The sequence below is a fragment of the Lactuca virosa genome, chromosome 7 (genome assembly GCF_052849685.1).
Source record: "Lactuca virosa cultivar CGN04683 chromosome 7, Lactuca_virosa_CGN04683_v6, whole genome shotgun sequence".
NCBI classification, from domain to species: domain Eukaryota; kingdom Viridiplantae; phylum Streptophyta; class Magnoliopsida; order Asterales; family Asteraceae; genus Lactuca; species Lactuca virosa.
This window is the reverse complement of record NC_136432.1, coordinates 177981625-177992638: the sequence shown is the minus strand read 5'-3', so window position 1 is coordinate 177992638 and position 11014 is coordinate 177981625. Positions and strand designations below refer to the sequence as shown.

The window sequence follows — 11014 nt, the reverse complement described above, 5'->3', positions numbered from 1 at the left end:
GGAGTTCTTCCTTCTTCTGTACACCATAGTCAATAACCTTTTACTCCTGTCGCATATCCTAGAAATATGCACTTCATTATCCATGGCTCAAGTTTACCATGATTCACATGAGAATATGCGAGGCATCCAAATATACGTAAAACATAATAGTCAGAGGGTTTCCCAGACCATACCTCTTGGGGAGTCTTCAAGTCTATTGCAGTTGATGGTGATCTGTTCACCAGATAACAAGCAGTGCTAACTGCTTCCGCCCATAATTTATTGGATAAGTTAGTAGATATTCACATGCACCTAGCACGCTGCATGAGTGTTTGGTTCATCCGTTCTGCCACTCTATTTTGCTGCGGTGGGTGTCGTATACTGTAGTGCCTCACTATACCTTTTTCCTTGCATAAATTATGAAATGGAGCATTGCAGAACTCCAACCCATTGTCAGTCCTTAGAGTCTTTACCTGTTACTCCCTGAACTTCCCAAACACTTCATCTTTGGTCTTCATAAAGTACAACCAAACCTTCCTTGAATAGTCATCAGTCAACGTCAGAAAGTATGAGCATACTCCTTGAGACTTCACTGGTGCAGGATCTTATAGATCTGAGTGAACATACTCCAGGATTTCCTTGCTTGTGTGTTGACCAGTACCGACCTTCAATTTTCACTGCTTTCTATTGACGCAATCTTCACAAAACTTTATCTTTCTAGTAGCCTCTCCACCAAGCAGTCCTGGTTTACTTAGAACTGACATGCCATTCTCACTCACGTGCCCCAACCTATGATGCCACAACTCTGTCTGGTCATCACCTTCATTCAAGGATTTAGAGATAGCCACCGTTCCCATAAACCTACTTCCTTCTAGGATATATATCCCTCCATAATTCATCTTCCCTTTCATTATGAATAAAGAGCCTTTGGTCACTTTGAACCAGTCACCTTTACTCACGTACCTCATCCCATTCTTAGCCAATGTTCCAAGAGAAATTAGATTCTTCCGAAGTTCTGGAACGTACCAACAATCTAACTTCCTTACAATGCCATCGTGCATCTTGATCTGTATCATGCCACTACCTTTGATACTGCTCACCCAATCATCACCCATCTTGATTTTACCATCTCACTCTTTGAAGGAATCGAACCAATCACGATTATACGTCTGGTGATAGGATGCTCTAAAATCCAATACCCAAGCATCAAAAGAACTTGACATACTCACAATCAATACATCATCATCGTCCCCTTCATTAAGACTTTCTTGAACCACAACAGTAGTGTTATTGCTGCTTGATTCACTCTGGGACTTCCCATTCTTTAGTTGTGGACAATTTCGTTTGAAGTGTCCCTTCTATTGGGTTTTGAGCATTCTAACACTCCTAAGTGTACATGCAACCCTAGAAAACCTTGGATCTATGCTTTTGTAAAATACATGCAAAATACTTTTTCCATGGTTCATAATCCTATCTAGCATACATGGGGAACTTTAAACATAAAAGATGGCTAGAATTACATACCTTATTGTTGATTTGATTCCTTGAAAACCTTGAGAGCCTAGCACCCCAAGTGTGATGCCTCAAATGTCTCACACAACACCAAATGCTCTTGGGATAAGCTTTGAGAGAAATATGTAACACTTGAAATCGACCTTGCCCTATTGTCTCTCTTGTGTAGCTTATTTTGGTTGCTAGAAGCATGCTTATATAGTATGTTGCATTAGGGTTACACCATGTAAACCCTAATGTAACATGGCTCTTCATTTCCATGACCCATGGGTTTGTAACTCCCATGGAGCATCCTATGGACCTTAGCCCAACTTGATAACCCATGGAGCCTTTAGCTCACTATACAAGTTATGGATGATTTACATAATCAACCCATATATTTAATTAGTCTCCTTTTTATCACTTAATTAATCCTAGATTAATTCTTGATCAATACTAATTAAATAATATTATTAATATATTAGAACTTATGATATATTAATAAACCACAAGTGTTATTTCTCTCATTTAGTCTATCCAAATGCATGATGCCATGCAACCCAAATGGACCATGTCGGGTCGAGTCAAGTACATACCAGAAATAGTTATGGACTTAAACACCTTATCCAACAATCTCCCACTTGGATAAGTCTAATAACTATAACTGCAAGTATGACTTCAGGAACCGATCGACAATCATAGATATTTTCAAGGTCTCTCGGAACTGAGAAGATGATGATACGCCATTTAAGATAAGTGATCATATAATCCTCTGTTCTAGATATCAGCCGGACAAATACATGGAATAATGTCTTGCTTATTGTCCAACAGTTTGTTTCCCGATTTCCGATTTGTTTGACATAGAACTTAGTTGAACACATCAATTTAGTTCTGACCGGGCCCGGTACATAGGTCAAAACAAAATCATCGAGGGGCCTAGATATCGCTTCTAATCCAATAAGGAACAGATAAACTTTGACTCATATGCTTGTTCTACTACTTGTTGAATCACACACAAAGGCACGTTTTATAACATCGAGTTACCAATGCGTTTTCGCACGATCAATGCATAACCAACTCATAGACAACAAGTCATATCTCTAGGTTTGAAGACATATATGATATTACCGTCTCGCGATTACTCGAGATAAATTCCATGAAGTGATACCAGCGAGCGTGGGATAAATCCAATAATCAGAAATTATGAGCACTCATGAGTGTTGAGGCCATGTCCAACATCTTAGACCTCCACAACCAACTCATGACAGTCTTAATTCATATCTACTTCCAACATATGACTGACTGTGGATAATTTGAATAATATGAAAACACAACATAAATATTATGGAAGTCAAAACATTCAAAAGAAATAATAGTAAACGATTGACAAAAGATAGCAACACTTTACTCATAAATAAACACAACTTTTATTCATCATCAAATGTCAATTACACTTTACAAACTTCAATACTATCTAACTACTAAAACTAATATCATCCTTCAACCCTATGATCCTTGCGTGCTGGAGATGCTTAGCCCTACTCAGTCCCTGCGTGAGGGGATCTGCTGGGTTCTCATCCGATGATACCCTCTTTGCCACGAGGAGTCCTTCTTCTATTCGATGTCTGATAAAATAGTATTTTCTGTCAATGTGTCTGGATCTCCCATGATCCCTTGGTTCCTTGGCTAAGGCAACTTCACTTTCACTATCACAGAAAATTTCCATAGGCTCCTTTATAGCTAGTACTACTCCAAGGTTGTCAATGAAGTTCTTCAGCCATATTGCCTCCTTTGCTGCCTCGCTTGCCGCTATATACTCTGATTCGCAAGTTTAATCAGCCATTGTCTCCTGCTTGGAACTTTTCCAAGTAATTGCTCCTCCGTTTAAGGTAAAGACCCAGCCCGAATGAGAGCGGAAATTATCCCTATCAGTCTGGAAGTTAACATCACTATACCCTACAACTCTCAAGTCATCACTCCCACCAAGGGTAAGGACCCAGTCCTTAGTCCTCCGTAGGTACTTGAGAATGTTCTTTACCGCAGTCCAGTGAGCCTTTCCAGGGTTCCCCTGATATCTTCTGACCATGATCAAGGAAAAGGCCACATCAGGACGAGTACAAGTCATAGCATACATGATCGATCCTACAGCGGAAGCATAAGGTACTTGACTCATTTCTGCTATCTCAGCCTCGGTACTCGGGCTCTGACTCTTACTCAATCTGCATTAAATTGGATAGGTAACTCTCCTTTATTGGAATCTTGCATGCTGAACCTCTTCAGCACTTTATCCAAGTAGGTACTCTGACTAAGTCCAATTAGTCTTTTACTCCGGTCTCTCAGAATCCTTATCCCTAGAATATAGGCAGCTTCTCCAAGGTCCTTCATAGCAAAACACTTCCCAAGCCAGGACTTAACTTCCTGCAGAGTTGGGATGTCATTTCCTATGAGTAGTATGTCATCCACATACAATACCAAAAAGCTGACTACACTCCCACTAGCCTTGACATATACACAAGATTCATCTTCACTCCTCGAAAAGCCAAACTCTTTGACTTTCTCATCGAAGCAAAGATTCCATCTGCGAGGTGCTTGCTTTAATCCATAGATGGATTTCTCAAGCTTACACACTCTATTAGGGTAATCTATACTGACAAAACCCTCTGGTTGACACATGTAAACATCCTCAGCCAACTTTCCATTAAGGAAAGCGGTTTTGACATCCATTTTCCATATTTCATAGTCATGAAATGCAACAATGGCTAACAATACCCTAATAGACTTAATCTTGGCTACTGGTGAAAAGGTCTCATCATAATCAACTCCTAGAGTTTAAGAAAAGCCCTTTGCAACCAGTCGCGCCTTATAAGTGTGTACATTACCATCCATGTCAGTCTTCTTCTTGAAGATCCATTTCCACCCAACTATCTTATGGTCCGGTACACTGTTAACCAAGTTCCAAACTTGATTGTCATACATGGACTGTATCTCGCTGTCCATTGCCTCTTTCCATTTAGCAGACTCAGGGCCTGCCATGGCTTCATCCAGACTTACCAGTGTCTCATCACTGATAAGTGTCTCACCTTCCGCAATAATATGGAAACCATATTAGTGCTCAGGTGCATTCCTAACCCTTATGGAATGCCTCAGAGGTACAGACTTGTCAATTAGATCAACAGGAGTTTCCTCCTCAAGTTGATTGCTATGGTTTGAGGTTCCTTCACCACTTGACTCTTGAATTTCTTCAAGGTCAATTTGGCTCCCACTGTTTCCTTGTATTATGAACTCTCTCTCTCTCTCTCTCTCTCTCGAAACACACCCCTCCTTGCTACAAAGACCGCATTCTCACTAGGTCTGTAGAAGAGTTAACCAAAGGATTTCTGTGGGTAGCCGATGAATATACACCTCTCACTTCGAGGTTCGAGCTTATCGTGAGTCTCGCGTCTCAAGAAATCTTCGTAACCCCAAATCTTGATGTGGGCTAGATTTGGAACTTTTCCAGTCCACATCTCGTGAGGTGTTTTGGCAACCTTCTTTGTAGGGACCAGATTAAGGATATGGGCGGTAGTCTCTAAGGCATACCCCCAGAATGAGATTGGTAGCGAAGCTCGACTCATCATGGAACGAGTCATGTCCAACAAGGTTCGATTACGCCTCTCAGCTACACCATTCAACTGTGGTGTCCTGGGAGGTGTCAATTGTGAGACAACCCCACATTCCTTAAGATAGTCGAGGAACTCAGTACTAAGATACTCACCACCTCGATCGGATTGAAGAATCTTAATGTTCCTGCCCAATTGATTCTCTACTTCCTGTTTAAGCTCTTTAAACCTATCGAAAGTTTCTGACTTATGCTTAATTAAGTAGACATATCCATATCTACTATAATCATCTGTAAAAGTCACATAATAACGATTAGAATCCCTTGTGGCAGTTTTGAAGGGTCCACACACATTTGTGTGTACTAGATCCAACAAACCTTCACCCCTTTCACACGAACCAGTAAAGGGTGACTTTGTCATATTTCCAAGTAAGCATGATTCACAACTATCATCTGACTTTAGGTCAAATGACTCCAAGACTCTATCCTTTTGGAGTTGGCCTATGCGTTTCTTGCTTACATGTCCAAGACGACAATGTCATAATGATGCTTTATCTAAGTTATTATCATTAGTAGAATCAATACACAACACATTATTTCCTAAGTTATCTATAATAGACACAACTTCATACACACCATCACAAGGTAATGCTTTAAAATAAAACACATTATTAAAGAAAGCATTTATTCCACCAACTTCATTATCAAAAGAAAAGGTAAACCCTTGTTTGTACAAAGCATGAAAGGAAATAACATTTCTTGCCATTTTAGGCGAATAACAACATTTATTCAAATCTAAAGTAAACCCACTACTTAGCAATAAAGTATAAACTCCAATCTTGGTGACAGGTGAAACTTTCCTATTCCCCATGATCAAGTTTATCTTTCCATGCTCCACATTCTCACTTCTTCTTAGTCCCTGCAAATCAGAACAAATATGAATACCACAGCCGGTATCAAGGACCCAAGAGTTAGAATAGGGTAAGTTATTAGATAATATAGTGTAAATACCAGCATTGTTGGGTTTCACTTTCCCATCCTTCAAATCTTGCTGGTACTTTGGGCAGTTCCGCCTCCAGTGTGCCTTTTCATGGCAATAGAAGCATTCAGCCTCTTTTGGGTCAGAAGAAGGAGTGACGAAACCTTTCTTGGTTCCGCTTGAAGAGGAGCCATCAAGGGTCTTACCCTTGGTACCCTTCGAAGGGTTCTTCTTCTTTTTCCCTCTACCTTTCCCGTTGCCATGACAGGTGCGGAGTTTGGAGTAGGAGTGGTAACATCCGACTTGCCTTTAAGACATGATTATGCGGTCTTTAGGAGTCCTTGAAGTTTGTTGAAGGTAACTTCCTCCTTGTTCATGTGGTATGTCATGCGGAATTGATCATAACACGAAGGTAAGGAGTGAAAAATGATATATATTGCTAACTCCTCGGGAAGTTTCACATTCAGCTTCATCAAACGGTCCACATACCTTTGCATTTTCTGCATGTGGGCTGTGATGGGTTCACCATCTTTCAGTCCGGTTGTTATAATGGAGGAGATAATTTCATATCGCTCTTGACGAGCACTCTAATGGTAACGGTCCATCAAATCCTAGTTCCTCTCAAAAGTATAGTAGTCCTCATAGGACTTTTGGAGCTCGGCTGTCATAGTGGCCATCATGATGCATGCCACTTTGGTAGCATCTCTTTCATGTGCCTCGTATTCAGCAAACTCCTCAGGAGTAGCAGTTGGCTCGGGTACCTTAAGTTCCTTGTCGAGAACATATTCTTTGTTCTCATACCGAGTGACCATCCTGATGTTCCTGATCCAATCTATAAAGTTGGATCCATAAAAGATGACTCTCCCACAAAGATTCATGAGAGAGAAGGAGTCGGTAGGGTTTGAGCCAGAAGCAGCATTGTTGGAAGACATCTGAAAAGAAGAAAAGACAAGTTTAGTTTAGATATAAAGATAGTCCTTAATAAAACACCCAAATGTAATATTAAGGCTAGGATCCAATCACAATATATTATAACTTAGAAGAGGGATGTCGTAATCTAAGCTAAAACATATTAGAAAGGTAGGTGAATGACGATTCACCAATTTCCACCATGAAAAACGAAATATATATAAATTATTAGGTTTTATTTGGTTTTTAGAAACTCCTAGATTCTTTTTGAGATTCATTGAACTTTTTAATGACATGTTTCAATCTCGAGTGTGCCCTTCATGTTTTGTGACTGGGATACCGAGGATCACAAAACAAGGTGTGAAGTAACAATATAAATTACTTGGTATCCTTAATGTTTTTTCACTTAATCGATGTGCCGTTTAACCACACGCGCTCCATCGACCTATGAAAAACCTTAAGTCACCATTTGCCTACCTTGTTAAGTCCAAGTTAGTGTGCCGGTTAACCACACACGCTCCACTAACGACTTAACCAAAGTGCAAAGTGTAATTTCATGGGTTAGCACCTTATTCACTTTTTTCCTAAAGTAACTAAGATTGGGAATTTATAAAAACATTTAGTTACTTCATAATAATCATTATACTTTTAATGAGAATTTTAAGTCATTGTCCTACCCGTTCGGCTAACCACCCTCCACCAGTCAAGGAAGCGGTGGGTGAGAGTGGACACCCATTAAGCTGCCATTTTATAGGCAACAACCTTATACCCCCTTATAGACCGGCTTCGTGAATGAGGCCTACTAACGGTAAAACGACTTCATCTTATACATATATATATATATATATATATATATATATATATATATATATATATATATATATATATATATATATATATATAAACTTATAACATTATAAAGTATAAGGGTTGAATTTTAACTTTTAAAATTCTAGGGATTGGAACTAAAGTGTACTAGATGACTTTACATGTTCCAAAAATTGAGGGCAAGTTTTGTAACTTTACAAAACCTTTCAATTCATAACTTATGAGTTATTAAAATGAAGACTCTTCATTTTTTGTAACTTATGTGTTCTTTTAATGGAATTAATACAAAATGAATTTTTGGTTATCCATAACTTGAGGACAAGTTATGGACTCCATTAAAACACATAAAGATCATGAATTCAGCATTAAACAAGTAATTCCTATGATCTATCAAGAATTCATAAGAACATGAATAATCATATCAAAATTTCAAGAACATATGAACACATATAATCCTGTAAATTTTGATATTAGCCATTGTAAATGGATTAGAACAACCATTACACCATCTAAAACAAGTTTTAAAGCACCAAAACAGTTTAGGGTAAAGTTTCTAGTCCATTTCCAGCAGCAAAAGTCGAAAATATGCACTCTGACTGACCAACTCGTCGAGTGCACGAACTGACTCGCCGAGTTGGTTGAATTTATGCTTGGACTCGTCGAGTCCCCCCATGGACTCGGAGAGTCCCCTGTGCAGCCAGCAAGAAATTCGAGTTTTTCACTATTTTGCATCAAGTATCAAACAAACAAGCCTAGGCTTTGATACCACTGTTGGGTTTTGAGCATTCTAACACTCCTAAGTGTACATGCAACCCTATGAAGGGCCAATATATATGGTTTGGGATACGCAACAATGTATAGATGAGTTAGGTCATTTGACAATGTATTTTGGAGTCTTTTGGTCATGTTTGTTGTTTTCAGTCTTAAAAGGTTCTCGGTTGAGGTGTGACCGAAAACCAGTTTTCGGTCTGCCTGACAGAAAACTGTTTTCGGTCCTTGTTGGTATATATAGGTGGTCAGGTTGTCATTTGCAAGAAGTTGATCCACAGTTATTCATTTGTGGTTTTCGGTCCTTAAGTTGTATCCGACATTTCCAAGTGTGAATTGTATGCAAGCTCAAGTTTCATTCCACTTCTACTCCATTTCTTCTTTGTTTTCTTACGCTTGATTGATCATTGGTATAGATCCTTCCATCAAGGACCTTACAATTGGTATTATAGCAGATCTGGTGTCAATCAAGTGTGTTTTTCAATTTTTGGTGCTTCATAGTCGTGTTCTTCACATTGGTATAGATCCTTCCATCAAGGACCTTACAAAAGGCTCTTGCCATACTTACCATGGCATTATCTCCGGAAATTACTCAAGGTTTCCGTGAGTATACATCAGCAAAGGCCTTATGGGAAGCACTGATAGAAGTCTATGAAGGCAACGAAGACATGAAACAGAGTCGCCAAGACATGTTGCGACAAAAGTTCAATATGTTTAATTATGTATTGGGAGAAACACTTGAGAATCAGTTGCAAAGGTTTATCACACTTACCACAGAAATGAGCTCTGCTGGTGTGATGGTTACAAGATCGGAGATCAACAAGAAGCTGCTAAACTCTCTACCAAAATCTTGGGATATGAATGTCTCAGTGACTAAAAAGACCAAAGATTTGAACCATTTGAGTTTGGCGGAAACAATGGCGATCATTAAGGCTTGCGATCTCGATGATAAGCAAAGGGAGATTAATCATGTTAATTCATACTCCTCATCAAATCTTGGGATCCAAACCACCAACAACACTGCTTTCTCAAGCTTTTCTACTCCTCAAGCTCCTCAAGTTCATGTTTCTCAAGTTCAACCCTATGTGACTCATCAACCCACTTCATATGTGATTCCTCAAATGCAAAACATTCAAGTTCCTCAACCTCAATCTCTATCTCAACAAGTTGGTTCTAGTGTTGGTTCATCCTCAGTTGCACCCATTCAATCTCATGGATTCAGTTCTCAAGCTTCATCTTTGAAAGAAAAGGAAGAAAATTTGGCCCTCGCCACTGGTCTGGTTAACTGCTATAACGCTTTTGTGGCCAGAGAACTCTCCCCACAACTCTCATTTGCTGACCTAGATCAAATCCATCCAGAGGATGTGGAGGAGATGGACATCACATGGCAAATGGCTATGGCTGTTTTTAGGGCAAAGTAGTTCTCCAAGAAAACCGGAAAGAACAATTAGAGTGTGAATTCAGACAAGAAAGTGGGATTCAACAAAGGGAAGCTGAGATGCTAAAATTGTCATGAGCCTGGACACTTTGCAAGAGAATGTCCAAAACCAGATCGAAGGGAGAATTTTGAGCGAACTATGGTGTCGGTGAACAATATCAACAGGGGATCCTCTTCAAACAATCAGACTGCTAGCCTGGCTATGGTGGCTAAATCCTTTGATTGGAAAGATCAAATTCAGACTCTGAATATTTCAGGACCTGAAAATGCGCATCTTGCTCAAATCAAGGATGGTGTGGAGGAAGAAGCAGAGAAGGATCCTGAAGAGGAGATGATGAATCTTCAATTTGCATTCATGGTGCAAACCACTCCAGAGCCTGCCAAACCCGAGGTCAGTGAATTTGCTTGCTCTCAATCTTGCATTAAGACTGTTAAATTCTTACGTGAACAAATTGAATTAATCAAGAGAGAGAACGAGGACCTTAAATATGAGGGTTACACACTTAGAAAATATCAAAAGCCTTTAAAGACACAATTAGAAAATAAAACAAAGGACTTTAAGAAACTGCAAGAGGATTACAGCAACAAATGCGAGAACTATGATCATCTCAAAAGAAAATTTGCTGCTGTGACCGTTGAGCTTGACGCATTGAAAAATCGTTTTGAAAATGCTGAATTTAATTTTAAAAATTCGATGGGTCAAGTGAAATAGTTGCAAAAATGATAGAGGAACAGATGCAGTGGAAGGACATTACTTGTGGAAACCAAAATAAAGTAGGATTAGGTTTTGAGAGTGTCCCTCCTCCATTCAATCATAACTATACTGTCATTCCTCTATCTCAAGAAGAGATTGATAGAGAACCTTTCTTAGTTTATGGAAAGCCTGCTTCTGAACAAGCAACATGCTCAAATGATAAAGTTTTGGATACTAACATTTCTATTTTGAGTGCAGATGTGTCCATAGCTCAGGGGGAGCAAGAAGCGGAAAAATCTTGTGGTTTTGAGTCAAATAATTGTGTGTCTA

General features: G+C 39.3%; 1 protein-coding gene across 1 annotated transcript; it reads right to left on the bottom strand.

Moving 5' to 3' along the window:
• Positions 1-653: 653 nt before the first annotated feature.
• Positions 654-1094, bottom strand: LOC145127347 (putative mitochondrial protein AtMg00300). Its single transcript, XM_079062562.1, has one exon. It carries the CDS (start codon positions 1092-1094, stop codon positions 654-656), a length of 441 nt encoding a protein of 146 aa, XP_078918688.1.
• Positions 1095-11014: the final 9920 nt, after the last annotated feature.

Bases quoted from the DNA above. Each gene is read 5' to 3' on its own strand.
- LOC145127347 (XM_079062562.1), bottom strand. From the start codon at position 1,094: ATGGGTGATGATTGGGTGAGCAGTATCAAAGGTAGTGGCATGATACAG.